Here is a 17,309-nt window from a genome sequence, read left to right on the forward strand (position 1 = left end):
AGGTACACAGTTAGTGGTACAAAAGTGTCAGCTGTTGCTGTTGCTATTAAAACTAGCACGTGGCAGACAGAGCCACAATTCAAATTCCAGGACTACCTCTCCACTTTTAAACAATATGTATATTGATTAAAAGAAACCTTACTGATAATAAGTTAATCAATACTAGTGACATAGTGCTATGTTTTTTGAAGATAAAACAAAACAAATCAAAACCACAAATGGATAATAGCCCAGCAGTAGCCCTGAGCGAAAAGAGCAAGGATTTCCAATGGGATCTGATGGAGATTCCGTCTAGGAAAGGGATCGCTGTGCAGTGGACAAAACGTTGTACTGGAGTTGAGAGACCTGAGTTCAACACCAACTCAGCAACCAACTAGCTGACTACCCTGACCGGCTGCTTAATTCGCAGGGGCTCAACTTCCTCATCGGTTAAACAAAGGGGCAGATCATTCTGAGGTATCTTTTAGTGCTGACATCCTATGGTACTGAGAACATATAGTAGTTTAAATATGTACCTCACATAAAAGGAGGTATCACTATTTGTTTTTCTGAACAGCTACCTGTACTTCAGCAGGAACGTCATCTGGAATGTATTTATAATTTTGGATGAGCAGTTGCAGGAGGATGAAATAAATAGCAGAGAGGAGCCATTCTACAGTATATTTTTAAATGCCATTAAAATATAAATAGGCTAATCTGAGAAACAAGACAAGAATAATTTTGATAATAATGTCATAATATTTCAAACAGTCAAATTTTTAATAGGGAAAAGTTATAAAACATTTCTTACATCTATGATTAATAAATACTTTAGTACATTCAGTTTCATAAACAAGTTGAGAAATGAAACAATTTACCTTTTTGCCCATGACGACTGCTGAATTTGTCCCCAATCTCCGGACGCCTTGTCTGTCTCAGCAGCATTTTGATCAGAAAAGCATCTTCGGCATTTGAAGATATCATCACCTTTTCAATATACGAATCCGTTGCCCCTTTGTAGCTAATATTAAGAGGAAGTCACTGAAACAGAGTGTTCAAACTGTCCTTTGTGAACCTAAAACGCTTGGCCATATTTTATTGAATATTTACAACAGAATATGTTGATATTCCCATTTGGGGCTCTAAAAAAAGGACTTTCCTCTTCAACACATTAAATTCAAATGTTACAATTTCCCCTTTATAGTTCTGGTTTAAAATGGCTAACATTTACTGAGCACTTATGAGGCAGACATAATGCAATCTCATCTTCAGTGCACATATTATTCACATATCATTATTCCTTTATTAAAAGGAATTCAATTCCTTTATTATAAGGAGAACAAGGAAAACTGATGCTCATAGAGGGTAAATACTTGCCTAAGACACACAACTCATACGAAGTGGCCCTGGGATTTGAGCTGATGTCTGAACTTGACAATAAGTTCTTAACCACCTTTTTAAGTATTACTTTTATCTATTGAGCTTTCCTGTTAATTTTTTTCACACACTTTGCCTCTTATCTGTTTTTCATACAACAAACATTTATTAAGTCTTCTCTGTGTCAGGTCCTTGTAGGCTGGACATACAAAGATTAGGTAGACATGGCTCCTGCCCCGAGGAACTCACAATGCTATAAAGGTAGAGAGAAAGAAAAGTGTAGTGAAGATGTCAGTGCTACAGAGAACAGGGAAGACCCCAGGAAGAGAATGGTCAATCCTGTTAGCGGCTGGGGAGAAGAGAGGTGGCGGGGAGGGGCATGCTATCAAGGATGGCTTCAGAGAGAAGATGACCCTAGAGCTGAGACTTGATCAGTGGAAGGGCAGAGGGAGCAGTAGGAGCGAATGCCAGAGGCCTGAAATGGATGGGATGTTTGGAGAGTGAGAGACAATTTACTAGAAATATGGGGCCCAGTGTGCAAAGGGGGAAGGCTACAGAGGTATGCCGAAGGGCGTGGGCAGTCCTGTAGGAATTACTATTTTGTTCGGCCTCTATCCAGCAGTTAACATTGTCACTAAGAGTTTTACTCCATCTACTCAAGTTTTACTCTATTTACTCTCTCAAGAGAGTCACATGACCAGATGAGTAACTTAGAAAAAATCAGTCTGGCAGTAACATAGAGAGTGCCTGAGAGAGGCAAGACTGGAGACAGATGTGTAGCTACCGATTAATAAGAGTCCAGCAGGAAAAGAGGACCAGAACTCAGACAGCAACAGCTGTCACTGAGAGGGTAAGAGAATAGCTAAGGAGAGAGAACCTATAGGTTTGGCTGAACCTACAGGCTTTGGGCTTTCGTGTATGTAGCAGGTAAAGGCAAAGAGGTCTGCGTTACAGGTGACTGGCTGGATGGTGGTGCCACTCACCAAAAGAAGGATCCAGGAGGAGCCTGTTTAGGGTGGGGAGGAAGATGGTTTTGGTCTGGCCTGGGGCCCCTGTAAAGCTGTCCAAGAGCTAGAATTGGGCATATGTCTATCTGGAAGTCATTAGCAAAAGGAGAGCGACTGGAGCACTGGGAGCGGGTGAGCTCATCCAGACAAGTGCAAAGAGACACCAGCCAGGGTAAGGCCACCACAGCGAGGCAAGCAGGGAGGCAGAGAAGGAGTAATTAGACTGGTGGGAGGGCCAGGTGACAGCAGTATCACAAAATCAAGGGAAGGGGATGTCAGTGGTGTCAAATGTTCTAGAAAGGTCGTATGAAACTCATCCACCCATTTGACAACTATTTGCTTATTACCTATAATGTACGAAGGACTGTGCCAGGTACTGGGAATACACAGCGAACAAAGGAGACACAGTCTCAGCTTGCAAGAAGGTTAGGACGGAAGAGCCCATTGAATTTGGCCAATCTGACCACCTGTGAGTTCTGCTATTGTTTACAATCTCTTTCCTCACAGGGGTATGAGCTCCATGAGGGCAAGGATTTCTGCCTGCTTTGTTCACTGTGTTAGCCCATGCACCTAGAACAGTTTCTGGCAGAGTAAGTGAAATCTTTCTTGTTTTCCCCCCAGAAATATTTCTTCAGTGAAACAAATGACTAGGCTGTCTCTGGTGACCTCTTCCAGCACCTTTTCAATGGGATGAAGAGGCAGGAGGCTGAGGAGGTTCAGAGGGCTTAGGGAGCACACAGAATGTAAGAAGCGGAAGCAGAGATTACAGACCACTCTTCTGAGAAGCTTTGTGGTGAAAGGAAGAGGAGAGTGGTAGCTAGAAAAGAACACCAGGTCCAGAAAAAGGGTTTATTGTTTTTTAAAGATAAATATTTGTGCACATTTTCTAGCCTGTGAGGAAGGAATCAACAGAAAACAGGTTGAACATATGGGAGAACAGAAGAGAAAATGACAGAGGAAGGTCCCTAAGAGAGTGGATGGAATGAAACCCAGGAGAAGGAGGGCCCACCTTTGAATAGAAAAAGATATCTTCCTTGAGGACAGGAAGAAAACCAACTAGCATAACCACCATTGTAATTCGAAAACAGCTTTTCATTTTATAGGACTCAGTGAAGGGTCCTGAGCCCTTCCTCAGTGGAACGTTTTTATGCCCATGTCCTTCATCTCACTGTTTCCTCTCCCTGGAAACCCTGACTATTTGCCCAAAACTCAAACACAGTTAGAAGGTCTACACGATTCCAGAGCCCAGTTTTATCTTCCATGCCATGCTGTCTTCATGACAACTATGGTACCCAAAATTGCGATTTCTAAGTTCTCCAACCCTCCAAGAGCCAGCTTCTAATTTCTCCTGTTCCTTCTTCTTCTGTTTGTTTAAATCTTTCTATGCATTTCCAAAGCACAATCACTAATACATACGTGATGGGCACATCTTTGTACTGTGGCTGCTGTGGTACGTTACTTCCTTCCAAAGGAATCTGAGTTACTGTGGGCATGGATTTATTCACAAGCACTTGTTTGTTTTCTACTTTCTCACCTAAGACAGAGAGAAGGGTGTTAGACAAATCGTTATCATCTGTGTGGGATGTAAAGATTATTGGGGCATAAAACTATATGCATGAAGTCTAGAAATGGAAGGAAAAAAAAAGGAGTCCGTATAGTGGGAACTAGAGTTTAGCAGGGCTCGTTTGTAATTTTGCAAGACCTTTTGAAAAAAATCATAGATTCAGATCACAGTATGGATTCAATTAAGAAAGTGATTTAGGGGACCATGTTAACAAGAGAAATGTCATGTCATTGGGTAGCAATTTTACAGATCTCTTAGGGTGTTAGATTTGGATCACTTATTTTTATTAATAGTTATTTCAACAAGTCACTGCCAACTTAACTTGGGCAATGAGGAAGCCAACAGATTTCTTTGATTTTTCCTGCTGTTCTCATCTTTGCTTTGCATCTCTTCATGGTAAGCTCAAAGAGCAACGACTACAGTACTGTCACAGCACTAATTTCCCAGCCACATGACCTGGGTTAAGCATGAAAGAAATTCTCCAAGAAACGAAGGCAGCAAGAAGGAGGGGAAGCCATGCACTGTGGCTCGGGCACCACAGCGGGTGCGGTACTTACCATCATGCACCATCCGTGACAACGTCAAGCTCATTTCCCCTCTGAAGAATCTCCCCAGCCCAACCCTTCTGTCCACCTCACCACAGCTCCTGTCACCTGGTCTGTTGCGAGAGCTCTTCGCTGGTCTACCTCCATTTTGACTCTCTTTCTACTCTTTTCTCCATACTGTAGTCAGAATGATCATTTCAAAACCCGTATCTGATTCTATCGTGGCTTTTAGGATCATAATGAAAACAGTAACACGGCAACAGGCCTAGCGTCCGGCCCCTCTCCCCTCCCCCTTCCCTCCCTTCCTCTTCTTCCTCCTCTCTCTCTCTTTCCTTCCCTCTCTGTTGCTAGACTCATGATCACCACACACCCCTGTACCTCTCTTTGTTGTAGCCATACTGGCCTTCTTCCTGATCCTTTAAATATCAAGCTACAGGACACTTGCACAAGCGTTTTCTACTGCTTAGAACACACTCCTCTCCTCCCTTCCTCAGTTGACTCCACCTATCCCTTAGATTTCAGCTCCCTTCTGGGGCGATCCCGATCCTCCTGATTAGGTCAAATCCTCTTACTGTAAAATGGCCTCATGGCTCCTTATATATATACAACCTGGTTGTAACTTGACATGTTTGTGTGCACTCCTTTGATCACTGTGTCGCCCACACAAACCCAAAAGACTCCCGTGGGCAGGAGCTGTGGGTTGCATCAACAAAATTCATTACAAGTGTATAATTAGAATGGAGTCACACTTTTTAGGGGAAGAAGAGTTTAAGGTTGCTCTGTAAGCTGAGTCCACACCTGACGACATACCAGGGACATGGGTAGTAGCAGGGACATGACCTTATTCTAAAGTGGCTTTTCTATGAATCAAAATTATAACTAGAAAAGTATAACTAGAATAGATTATTGCTATATAAAAACATGTATAAAAAGACTAGAATGAAATTCACCAAAAAATAACCATACTGGTTGAGTGAGGATAGTAGTTTTGTCGGTTGCTATCTTTTTCTGCATTGTTTACCAAATATTCACACATATTATTGAATAGCTTTTATAATTTCAAAAAACATACATTAGATTTCTTTAAGGCTTTTACCTGGAGAACAAATACCATCTGCATCTAAAATTTCATGGCGCCAGATGGGTTTCCTCGTGGCAGCATCCAACATCGGCCCCATCACTTTATCAAAAGTCTGATTGGTATATCGCTTCAATGTACATTTAGCATTTTTATATACAAGGCAACGCCCAAAACCTAAAATGAAACCAAAATGGGTATCAGAACCACGAGTAATAAATACACAACTGTGAGAAAACACGGATTTGTGTTATTCAACAACCCACCCCACTCTACCGCCCTTCCAAAAATACTGCTCTTTATGTGGATAACCTGGGACTGGCCAAACCAAATAACCACCTGCTAATCTGAAGAACTGGCTCAAGATTGCTCCCCACCTACTGGGAAACACTGGAATCTCTATGACCATTTTCAGTGTGGAATATACGTATTTTATCAAGTTGGAGGAAGGTGAGAGAAACCTACGTGTCATTGTGGCTCTTTTAGAGCCCAGAGCCACACAATGTGAGAACTGGAAAGGGCCTCAGAGATCACCTGGCTTAGCCCCTCTGTCTTACAGGCGCTAGAAGCGAGGCCCAGGGAAATTCAGTGACCAAGGACACCCAGCAAGTTGGTGGCAGAGCTGAGACAGACCACGCCCACTGATGAGCCAGGATTCCTCCTACACATAACTTCTGCTAACCTTCTCTGGAAATTGTGGCATTCAGAGGAAGTCCCGAACAAGCAGCACAGACACAAAATTCATTTTTCTCCAGAGAGGAGAGAAAATGATAAGAAGCAATCAAACGGTTTTAACGGGAGAGAGTGTTTGCCTCTGCCCTGAAGATTAGTGTTTACTTAGTAATCAAATTCTTTTTAGATCACATTTATCTAGTGGATGAAGGAAAAGGCCTGAGAGCAACCACAACTTAAATATTAAAAAAAATAAGCAAAATTAACAGAAAATATTCAGATGGAACAAAACTCAATCACTGAATCCCACAAAAAGATTCATCAGTGTAGAACTGCCCAAAAGAGCTGTCTTTCTTCAATACTAAATATCATTTCCCAAGATTCTGTGGCTACATTTCCCCCACTCCAACCCCCGCACTTCTCCCTTTGGTCAAGCAATTACTTTAAACTGGCTTCTCTCTCTAATCTCCTCAGGATATACTGAGCCATGTCAAGAGTTCACTTAAATAGGAAAATGTCTCATGATTAAATTCTAGCTATTATTGATAAAATAAATGCATGGCTATAAAATCCTTCAGTTAGATGCTCCAGCAAAAAGCAGAACATTTTCAAGAAATCTCAGAATGTGAATTTAGAAAATCAGTCAGGGAAAAGTGTATTTCTAAATAAAATCTCAGTGCTCTAATGTAATTTCTTAAATATGAAGGCGACTGTGTGATGAAACAACAGGTTTCTACAATTGGACGACAGATGAAGACGTCTGTGGGTCTCTGAGAACGGTCTTAGTCATTACAGCTCCTGGTAAGTTGTGCATGGCTGTAATAAACTCGGCTCCAAGAGCCAGCTGCCTTGGGAACATTACATGATCTTCAAATTTCGTACAATGGCCATTAACCGCAACGTGCTAGAGTGCAGTGTGATTCCGAACTGCAGGAAATCAAGAAGTGTTTTCTTCTGAGTGTAAATGGACATTTTATTTACAGGTGGTAGCTTAAAAGCTAGTGGACAGTAAACTCAGATCATTAAATTGTGTTGCGGAGTTTCTGACAGATATCACAAAGTCTCCAGGTTTCCACATAAACGTTACCAGTTAATCAGAAAAGAAAACATCTAGTTTTAAAGCATGGCTGTTGTCATTTGGAGGAAAAAAAGAGGCATAAATTAAGTGCAGCCAACATTAATGCCAAAGACACATGTCTAGGAGCACTGTTACGGCTGCCTAGCAACTACGAAGAGTGAAGGGGAAGGCAGAGTGGGCATGCCAGACAGGGAAAAGAAAAAGAGATTATGAAGAGAGAAGTCAGACTTTAGATCAGGTGATGGCTAACAAACCATGAAGTGGTGACTTGCCAAAGGCAACTGTCAAATAAATAAAAAAATAAAGTGAAAACTATAAGCCAGTGTTCATGTATGTGCATTTTTAATTTTTATCATTTTGCTAACAAAAACGTGTAACATTATGGGGTTGAGATATACGGTTAAAAGAATAGCCTTTTACATAAAAATGTTGCTACTGCCCTCTCTTACAGGTTTGTTGTGGAATATATAACTATATATATTCAAAAAACACATTTCATTTATTATAATTCCTGCTGGAAAATAAATTCTTACATGTTTTCTGTTGAGGAATTATATGAGTCACCAATACAGCAAAATAACAAAGAAAAAGAAGATTCCTTAATAACACATTTAACAAATTACCTCTACATAACATTCATTTTTTAAAAAGTCAACACCAAAACATAAGTGCCTCCTGTTTGTATATTATAAAATTCAAATCACTCGAAACTGACATTAACATTTTGACACCAAGTGACTTTTACGCTGATCGTCCCTATTTCTAATGCTGCACCAAGAACTTTTGGTGTTAGAGCTTCAAAAATTCACTGACCTCTGTCCAAGGAGGCCTTGTTTAAAACAAGAGCATCTTCAATATCATAGCCACTGTAACTCATCACAGCAACTGTTGCATTTTGTCCAGCTGGCAGTTTCTCAAAGTCTATCAACTCAATGGTCTTTGTTTTAACCATGGGCTTTTGCGGATATGCTAGTAGATACATGAGAGTGTCAATTCTGTTCCGCTGGTTGTATCCAATGGTACCTTTAGTGATATTGGAGAAAACAAAATGTGACATTCTATCATTCTGTCAAATGATTAGGTAGCAATGAATACAGTGATAAGCACATTAATTTTACTAGTTAAAATGAAGAAAATCTTCAGGTCAAACATTTCAAAGGCAATACCCTTGTGATGGCTAACAACTTTTAAAAGCATTTTTTCTCAGTAATATTAAGAATCCTACAAAGAAGAAAAATCACACTCTAAATAATTTCAAATAATTTCAACTTATTGCATTTACACAATTGATCCCATTTGAGGAATTTTGGTCTACTGGTTAATTTCATAAGTAAGGCAATAATTCTGTATTTCATTCTACTATGTTCCAGGCACATTTCCAGTTGCTGGGGGGAGGTATGGAGAACAGCCCCAGTGCTGACAGGTAAGGAGCTTATACAGTGGAAGAAACAGATACATTTCATAAACAGGAAACAATCTAAAAATTGGAGATGAAAAAGCAAGAGAAAAGGGAGAGAACAGAATGAAGAGGAAAGTGAAAGCAGAGAAGAGTAGATTTATTCACTTATTAAGCAGTTAATAAGCACCTACTCTGTGTCCAATAGTGGATATAAAACGGGGAAAGGCATGATCCTTTCCTTGAAGGAATACAAGGCCCTGTCAAATCAGGGATGAGCTCTTCCTTCCTTAGCAACCAGCCTTCCCACCTGATTGGACCTTGAAAGGGTGTTGCTTTTAACTGGAAATGAAATCAGAACGTTACCCCCTTCTCCCTTTTCCCTATAGGGGTTCATCAGGGTTCATGGACTTGCCTAAAAAAAGAGGCTTTCATTCTACTCGTCTTGGTCCTACTCAAAGACCTTAAAACTGGGAAACTCACATATGCCCTACTGCTGAGCTTGACTGTGGGCTACTGGGACTCTTTAACTTCTCTCAGGTATCTCTTCTTTCCCCGAGTGGTTAACAAGGTAGCTTTAAGTCAGTCTGTCTTTCTCATGCTTCCAGAATGATACACGCACGACACCCACGTACCCCAAAATGCCTATGTGCTATTTAAGGGAGTTAAGCTCTAAAGTGAGCAGACACCAAAACTCAGTATTTATTTCCTTTACCTTTTTCTCAACATGTCATTAAATCAATGGTAATTTTAATTCAGGGATGAAAATAACCGATTCAGGCAGCAAAAATGATATGGTACTCCTTGTTGACAATCACTATTGAAAGAAATACTTAAATCTGAAGGATTTTAAAGAAACGAGTGTTTAGTACAGTTCTGGGCTCAATAAACGTCAGGTAAATGAAACTGAAGAATAATATTATACCCTTTATGATAGTATATATTTGTGCTTAAATCTCTAGAAAATTTATCTAGATTCAGCTGAAAAACAACAGCTAAACTGAACCTCAAAGTTTTTGTCGACTTTACACTATAAATTGCAACTTAATTTATGTTATTTTTCTGCCAACTAATAAACTGGTCACGACACCTGGTAATAGATCACTTACTGTTTTATAAGTAAAATCACTGCTGCTCGGATCATGGTCAAGTTCACTGACAATAAGTTTGTCTTTTTACATGAAATCATTTAAAATTTATGTTGAGATTTCAGCTCCAATTGTATACTTTACCCAGCTTGCGACAAGGATTCAGGCAATGTCCCACCAGGCTGCCAAACATGTCTTCTGAAACCTGAGACAAGCATTATTATGCAGCGGGGGAGCATAAATGGCTGTACCTCTAAACAATGGTGAAAGAGACTGGATCCTGCTGTAAATTGTGCTACCAGGCCCCAAACATAATTCTTGGACATTACAACTGAACACTGAATGGATAAACAGCAAAGTGGTTTAGCAAATGTTTGGTGCTTGTAATCTCACCAGAAAAATTTTTTAAAAGACTTCTGAGAGAACTTGAAGGAGTAAACATGTATAACCATTTTTAGCAGCACTGAGGATGGGTATGTAGGTTAAAACATGATTTATAAACTACGACTTCTACATTATAAGACTTCAAAATACTGTCCATCTGTGAAACCACCATCACACTCACAATTCAGAATATTTCCAACATTCCCAAAAGAGACCTCCCTCTGTCCCTGGCCCTAGGCAACCTCTGGTCTGTTTTTTATCACTATGTATTAATTTGCAGTTTCTAGAATTTTATACAAGTGAAATCACACAGTTAAGTACACTCATGTGCTGCTTCTCTCACTTAGCATAATGATTTCGAGATTCCTCCATGTGGTTGCATGTATCACAGTCCATTCCTTTTTATTGCTGAGTAGACTCCATTGTATGAATACATGTTTTGTTTATACATTCGTACTGATGGGTTTGTGGTGCTTCCAGTTTGGGGCTACTGTGAATAAAGCTGAAATGAACATTTGTGCACACACATCCGTGTGTTCATTTCTGTTGAGTAAATACACCGGAGTGGAATTTCTGAGTGGTTTGGTAAGGGTATGGTTAACTTTAAGAAACTGCTTAAGAATTTTCCAAACTGATTATACAATTTTACACTCACCAACAGTGTATGAGCGTTTTCGCTGTTCCACATCCTCACCAACACTTAGTATGCCGGTCTTTTTCACTTTCATCATTCTATTGAATGTATACTAGTGTCTCAGTTTTAATTTACATTTACCTGATGACTAATAATGTTGAATATATGTTCATGAGCTAATTGGTCACTCCTTGTGAAGTATCTGGTTTTTGCTTTTGTTTTTCCCATCTGCTAACTGAGTTGTCTTATTATTAGAGTTCTTTCTATATATTGGATACAAATCCTTTATCAGCTATACGTATTGCAAATACTTTTTTTTTCTCCATTATGTGGCTTAATGGCCTCTCAGGTTCTTTACCAGTATGTTTCAAAGAGCAAAAGTTTAATTTTGAGACAGTCCAATTATTTCTTTTTTGTAGTTTGCACTTTTTGTGTTCTAACAGATTTTAGGTCACTCAAGGTCATGAAGATTTTCGCCTGTTTCCTTCTATAAGTTTTATGGTCTTAGCTCTTACTTTAGGGCTAGGATCCATTTTGTGTTAATTTTTTGTATGGCATGAGGTAGAAGATGATGTTCATTTTTTCTATATAGATATACGGAGAGACATTTTATTTTGTTGAAGATTTTCCTTTCTCCTGAATAGCCCTGACACATTAATCAGAAATCAATTGCCGTTGGGGCATCCAGTTAGCTCAGTTTGTTAGAGCGCGGTGCTCTTAACAACAAGGTTGCCGGTTCAGTCCCCACATGGGTCACTGTGAGCTGCGCTCTCCATCCACAACTAGATTGAAACAACTACTTGACTTGGAGCTGATGGGCCCTGGAAAAACACACTAAAAAAAAAAAAAATCAATTGCCCATAAATGTGTGGGTCTATATTTGGATTCTTGATTCTGTTCCGTTGATCTATTATATGTCTACCCTTATTATGTCAGTGTCACACTATCTTTATTACTGTGGTTTTATAGTAAGTTTTAAAATCAGGTTGTATAAGCCTCCCATCTTAATTTTCCGTTTCAAAGATTCTTTTTAAAGATCTGCACTTGATTTCTTAACAATTTTTATGTGCTCACAGAGTCACTCACTTGTAGTTGAAACATTTATTACGTACTTGCTATAGTCTACCCACTAAGCTGGCACTATGCTAGATCCAAGGTATGTAGTAATAAATAACATAGTTCCTGTCCTCAAGGAGCTTATAATCTACAATCTAGCAGGGATGGCACCTTAAGCATGATCCACAGTGCATAGGAAACAGTGAGGAAAGAAGTTTCAGTTGAGAAGAATTTTAGTAAGTTTTAAAGACAGCACTGCATAGAAAACATAACCTTTTATAAGTTACTCAACCAAACTGGGATTCAGTTTCCTTGTCAGAAACAAAACCGGTTTATGTATTGTATCTGACAGCATTATTATTATGATTAAAAGAAACGTATGTAAATCCTCTGGGTATTCAGTAAGTGGCAACATTCATTATGACTACTATTAACAATATTAGTAATAAAAATAGACACTCCATCACCCTGCAGTATCACCCATTCTACCTCCAACTCTAACCTATATACTGAACTTTAGTCTAATTTAACCTCCATAAGTATTCATTATTAACATTCTAGGTCACAAGAAATATCACGTAAGTTTACATCTAAAATATTTATAACGATTTTCTTTTCTTTTTTTTTTTTTTTTGGAATCAACAGTATAATTCTGAAAAGAAAATTGCAGGGGGTAATTTGGCCAACACATTTTTTCATTTTGTACCCACAAATGCATAAAGAATAAACATTCTTTTTAAAAAAATTCAAACAGAAAGAGAGGGAGGAGATATAGAATAAAACAAGATTTTATGAGGATCTTTGTATGTGTTTTAGTATCTCAAAATTCTCCAGCCTAATTTCTAGTATATCCCATCCTACTATAAAGTGCGACCTACAGGAAAAGGAACTATCTGCTTAGGAATGGAGTCTATTGAAAACAAAAACAAAAACAGAAGCTGCATTTGCTCCTGCATTTGAGTTTAAAAAAAAAGAGAAAAGTCCCAGCAATTTGGAGTAGAAGGGGGAAGGGGTGGTGAGCAGAAGCCAGCGCGAGAGGAGGTATGTGATGCATATTCATTAACTGAGCTGATAGTGACTGAAAGATCCTTTTAACCAGGAGAAAGTGCTCCACTAGAGGATTGCCAACTAATAAAATGGGCAGGATATGAAAGCGTGACTCATGTGAACCCAGCGTCTGGTGCCAGGGGGAGTATGTACAAAGCGGCTCCAATACACAGCCTCTGCTTGTAGCACTGAGTGACCCGGAGACCTCGCCCTTTCCACACACGTCTACCTGACTTCTTGCTCCGAACCATGTCACAACAAACAGAGCCATATCCACAGGAGGGAAGTGTTGCTGAGTAGCATAGTAAGATGCTGTGTGGAAACTTGAATTTTATTAATAACTTAAAGAGCCTAAGATTTAAGAGACAACCACCACTGGTGTTTCATGTTGGATTAAAGTCAGCTCTCTCATGTATGAGGTAAGGCTTTCAGACTCTGTGGTTTGTGCTAGTCTTGGTCTCTTCGTAGTGACATAAAATGACTTTTTCTCATTTCTTTACTCTGTGGCAATGGGAGGAGTTGGTAGTGAAAGGTAGACAGCAAATTTTCCATGTTGGCTAGAATGTTCAGTGAATTAATTCTGGGCTACTGTCTTCTACTTGCCACATGGACAATGGATAAACAGCATACAGTCTTCAGCTCACATTTAAAATGGAATAGTGTGATTTTGAGTTATCAGCTGTCAAGACTGCATGGAATAAAAATGACTCAGAGAAGTCCAACTCAAAGTCCTAGGTCTGCTTTACAGACCTGGGTCTCCGCTGTGGGTTTTTCTCCCTCTGCTGGCCTTTTTCCTTTTGTGATTTTTTTTTCACACAGACTTCGCTCAAGACTTCTGCAGCTATTTCAGTGTCCAAAGAGAAATGTGCCCATGTTATGTGACAACTTTAAATGTGCTTTTATCTCCCTGCTTTTCTTTTAGTCAGGTGTTTTATAATAACAAACAGTAACAAAGGCTTTTTTTTTTTTATTACTTAAGATATTCAGTGGCTTTTGTCTTCCTAGTGTCAGCAGTAACGTCAGAGGATTGTATCCCAGGAGCTAAATGTGCAGGACCCAGGGTCAGAGCAGCTGAATACACCAACCTCAGAAAACACAGACAATGAATTGCAAATGACACTCAAAACAAAACAAGAAAAAAAACCTTCACATAGAAAACTACAAAAGAACTCTACAGACACTGAATTGGCTTTCTGTACACACTGATCCTGCTTAACTGTGTGTGGCAACTAACTGAACGTTTCAGATACTGACGGCCACAAAATAAAGGCTTTTTTGGGGGGTAGGAAGGAGAGTTACTGACATGAAAATATTATTTATTTCCTTCCAGTCTCTTTATTAAAAAAAAAAAAAAGATTTGCTAAGTGAAGATAGATGCAGCCCTTTCTTTCTATTTCAATCTTCAAACAAACACACTAAAGAGTGGCATTAGCGATGAAGTGATTAGTCTTCCGTTAATTCTGCTGAAGGTTCTACACAAAAGGTGTATTGTTTCAGCCAGGATTCACATCATGAAACAAAATGGTTTGGTAAACCCAATAGAAGTGATAGCCCTTTCATGACACACAGGGTTCAGTACTGTATATTTCAACTTGTTAGCAAGTCAGAAGCACAAGCGGGAAATCAGCCTACACTGCCGCTGAAGATGAATGGGAAAAGCTAAATTGATGAGCCGCTGTTTAGATTTTCCCACTGGGAATTATTCTGAACTGTCCAGGCATTACATCAGTCAGGTAAATGGTAGCAGGACAACAAGCTTCTTATTTCTTCATGGCCAACCAAAGGGCAATATAAAAACTCAAAAAAGAAATATATGCACTTTATCTGCAATGAGAAATAGAATTCCTTAATTGTCAAGCTATGGTCAGTTGTAGCTGATTCTTGGTAAGTGAACAGCTAACTGCATGCTGGTTGTTACCCAAAGGCAATGCAAAAACCTTTTACAGTTTTCTTATGAAATTCCTTGTATCATACTTTAAATCAGAGAACAATAAGTTAGTTATATTGATGTCATAGACATATATGAAAATAAAATTTATACAACTTATTAGGATTTAAATTATTTTTAAAAACATTTTTTAAAAAGTTTATAAGCAAAACTTTTTTTGCCTGGTATTCTCTCTGTATCACCTTCAAAATAAAACCCAAACTCGTTAATATAATGGTGCCTCTCCGACCCATACTGTACTAAAAAGCCATTCCAAAGCATGGAGACTTTCCCATGCAACGCTGGTTTGTATTTTCATACTTGTGAGAAATACTAGTGTTTAGTTATACAGTCAGTTCAGTTCTATTCTTCAGAAACAACCTGTTCTATAGCTTTAAGTGACCTCTCTGCTCTCATTGCCCTGGCTTCTGGCTGTCAGTCTATTACAGCATTTACCATACTACACTGAACCACCATTTTATTTGTTGGTCTCTTCTACTAGACTGTGAACTCCTTGAGGACAGGGCTCTCTCCTCATCTCTATATTTTCAGGTTCCAGCCTGAAACTATAGTTAGTGCTCAATAAATGTTATGGATAAATATACAGATAAATTAATGGATGGATGGATGAAAGGGAAAACAGAAAAAAGAAAGAAAAATGAATTCAGAAACTGGTGTGACACGAATTGGATATTTCAGGAACTACAGGAGCAATTGCAAGGATATAGTGGTTCAATGATTGTCATCCATTCCAATATACACTTTGCATCTTTTTCTCTATTTCCTTTCCCTCTCTTCCCTTAACCTTGAGCTTTTCTGCTGTTTCTTCCATCTTTCTGGATTAACAATTTATATTTTATAGGGCTTTTCTTTTTGTGTTTACCCCTTCATAACTCTGGTCAAGGAAACAAGTTCGGAGAGGTTTTCTCCATTTTTGTTTAACCTTTACATGTGACAGGGGCACCTGCAGGCATTGCTGCATCCTACAGGCAACTCTCGGAGTTTGGTAACACTCGGGTGTTAGCGGCACCTGCCTTGGCCAAACATGTAATACTAACGAAGTAAAAATAAAGATACATATAAGTCTTTTATCCAAGTATGTAGAACCAAGTTCAAGAAGGAAATCTTACCCATGGCTTGTTTTCCCATGGCACACTGATACGTGTTTCTTGGGGACTGGTTATGATGAGGGTATGGGATCAGGCCAGCACAAACGCCAAGAAGAGTGAAGGGTTCAATCTCCAGGTGGGTGGTATCTCTATCAAGTTAATTAAGAATTAGGCATCCAGGTACCAAGTACTAAAATAAATATTCTTAAAGAGTATAAAAATACTATCAAGCAAGGTCCCAGGGGATATCCCAGGGGAACTAGATATTCGAATTTATGTAAGTTTATATAAATATACATACATATATGTTTATAACAAAACCTCAATAACAATAAAATTTGATGTTAGCAAAACTAATAAAATATAATAAAACATGAATTACTTTTTTCAGTGATAGAAACTTCTATTATTTGTGGAACTACAAGAGCAGGGAGACAGTGTGGAATTCCTAAATGAAAAATACAGCATTATTGTATACTACCTAATAGTAACAATAACTAACACTTATAAAGAAGTTACTATATTGAGCATATAGAAATGCAGTATCAAAAGCATCCACATGGATGAGTAATCTTTTTCTCACTTTTCCAACTTATATCAATGAGAAAGTGGTATCACCATTTTAAAGAAAGGAATATAACCCCTTTCAGAATAGTTATTATATACCTCGGGGACCAACACCGAAACCACTAGCTAGATGTAGCTATTGAGCACTGGAAAAGGTAGACTAGTATGACTGAGAAACTGAATTTTTATTTCACTTAATTTTAATTACATTATATTTTAAAACTCAAATTTAAATTTAAACAACTCAGGTTCATTTTAAACCTTAGTTATGGTTGTAACAACTTAACTTTTTGAACTGTAAATGCTATGAAATCAGATCGAGTATTTCTGATGAAAATTTAGCATCCATACTGAGATGTGCTGTAAGTGCACACAGATTTGCAAGACTTAGTAGGAAGAAAATGTGAAACATCTTAAGATTTTTATATTGATTACATGTTGACATAATATTTTAGATATACTGGGTTAAATAAAATTATTAAAATTAATTTCATCTATTTCCTTTTACTTTGTTAATGTGGTTACTAGAAAATTTAGTTATATAGGTAGCTTGCATTATATTTTTATTGGACAGCTCGGCTATAGATACTGAACACAAAGTAAGACTTCACCTACTAGGTTCAGAATCTTGGTTATTTTCATAATATATGTTTCCAGACAACTCAGTTTTGGCTACATGATAGATAAAGCAACTTGGATATTTTAATGAAAGAACAGCCAGATTGTTTTCAGGTCTTAGCTGAAAGTCACAGATATCACATCTAGGAGCTATGGTCTCTGTTGACCTTTTGTTCTTTCCTC

General features: G+C 38.5%; 1 protein-coding gene across 1 annotated transcript in view; it reads right to left on the minus strand.

The window, feature by feature from the left end:
• The window catches only part of POLR3B (RNA polymerase III subunit B), a 115,515-nt gene that overhangs the window by 32,154 nt on the left and 66,052 nt on the right, over positions 1-17,309 (minus strand). Inside the window, exons 19-23 of the mRNA XM_081060968.1 lie at positions 15,963-16,090; positions 8,114-8,323; positions 5,569-5,727; positions 3,780-3,897; positions 858-1,000 (exon numbers count right to left, since the gene is read on the minus strand). Of these exons, the coding sequence (XP_080917094.1) occupies positions 858-1,000; positions 3,780-3,897; positions 5,569-5,727; positions 8,114-8,323; positions 15,963-16,090 (758 nt within the window). The remainder of the gene's footprint in view (positions 1-857; positions 1,001-3,779; positions 3,898-5,568; positions 5,728-8,113; positions 8,324-15,962; positions 16,091-17,309) is intronic.

This window comes from Rhinolophus hipposideros (genome assembly GCF_964194185.1).
Source record: "Rhinolophus hipposideros genome assembly, chromosome: 9".
Taxonomy (NCBI): Eukaryota; Metazoa; Chordata; class Mammalia; order Chiroptera; family Rhinolophidae; genus Rhinolophus; species Rhinolophus hipposideros.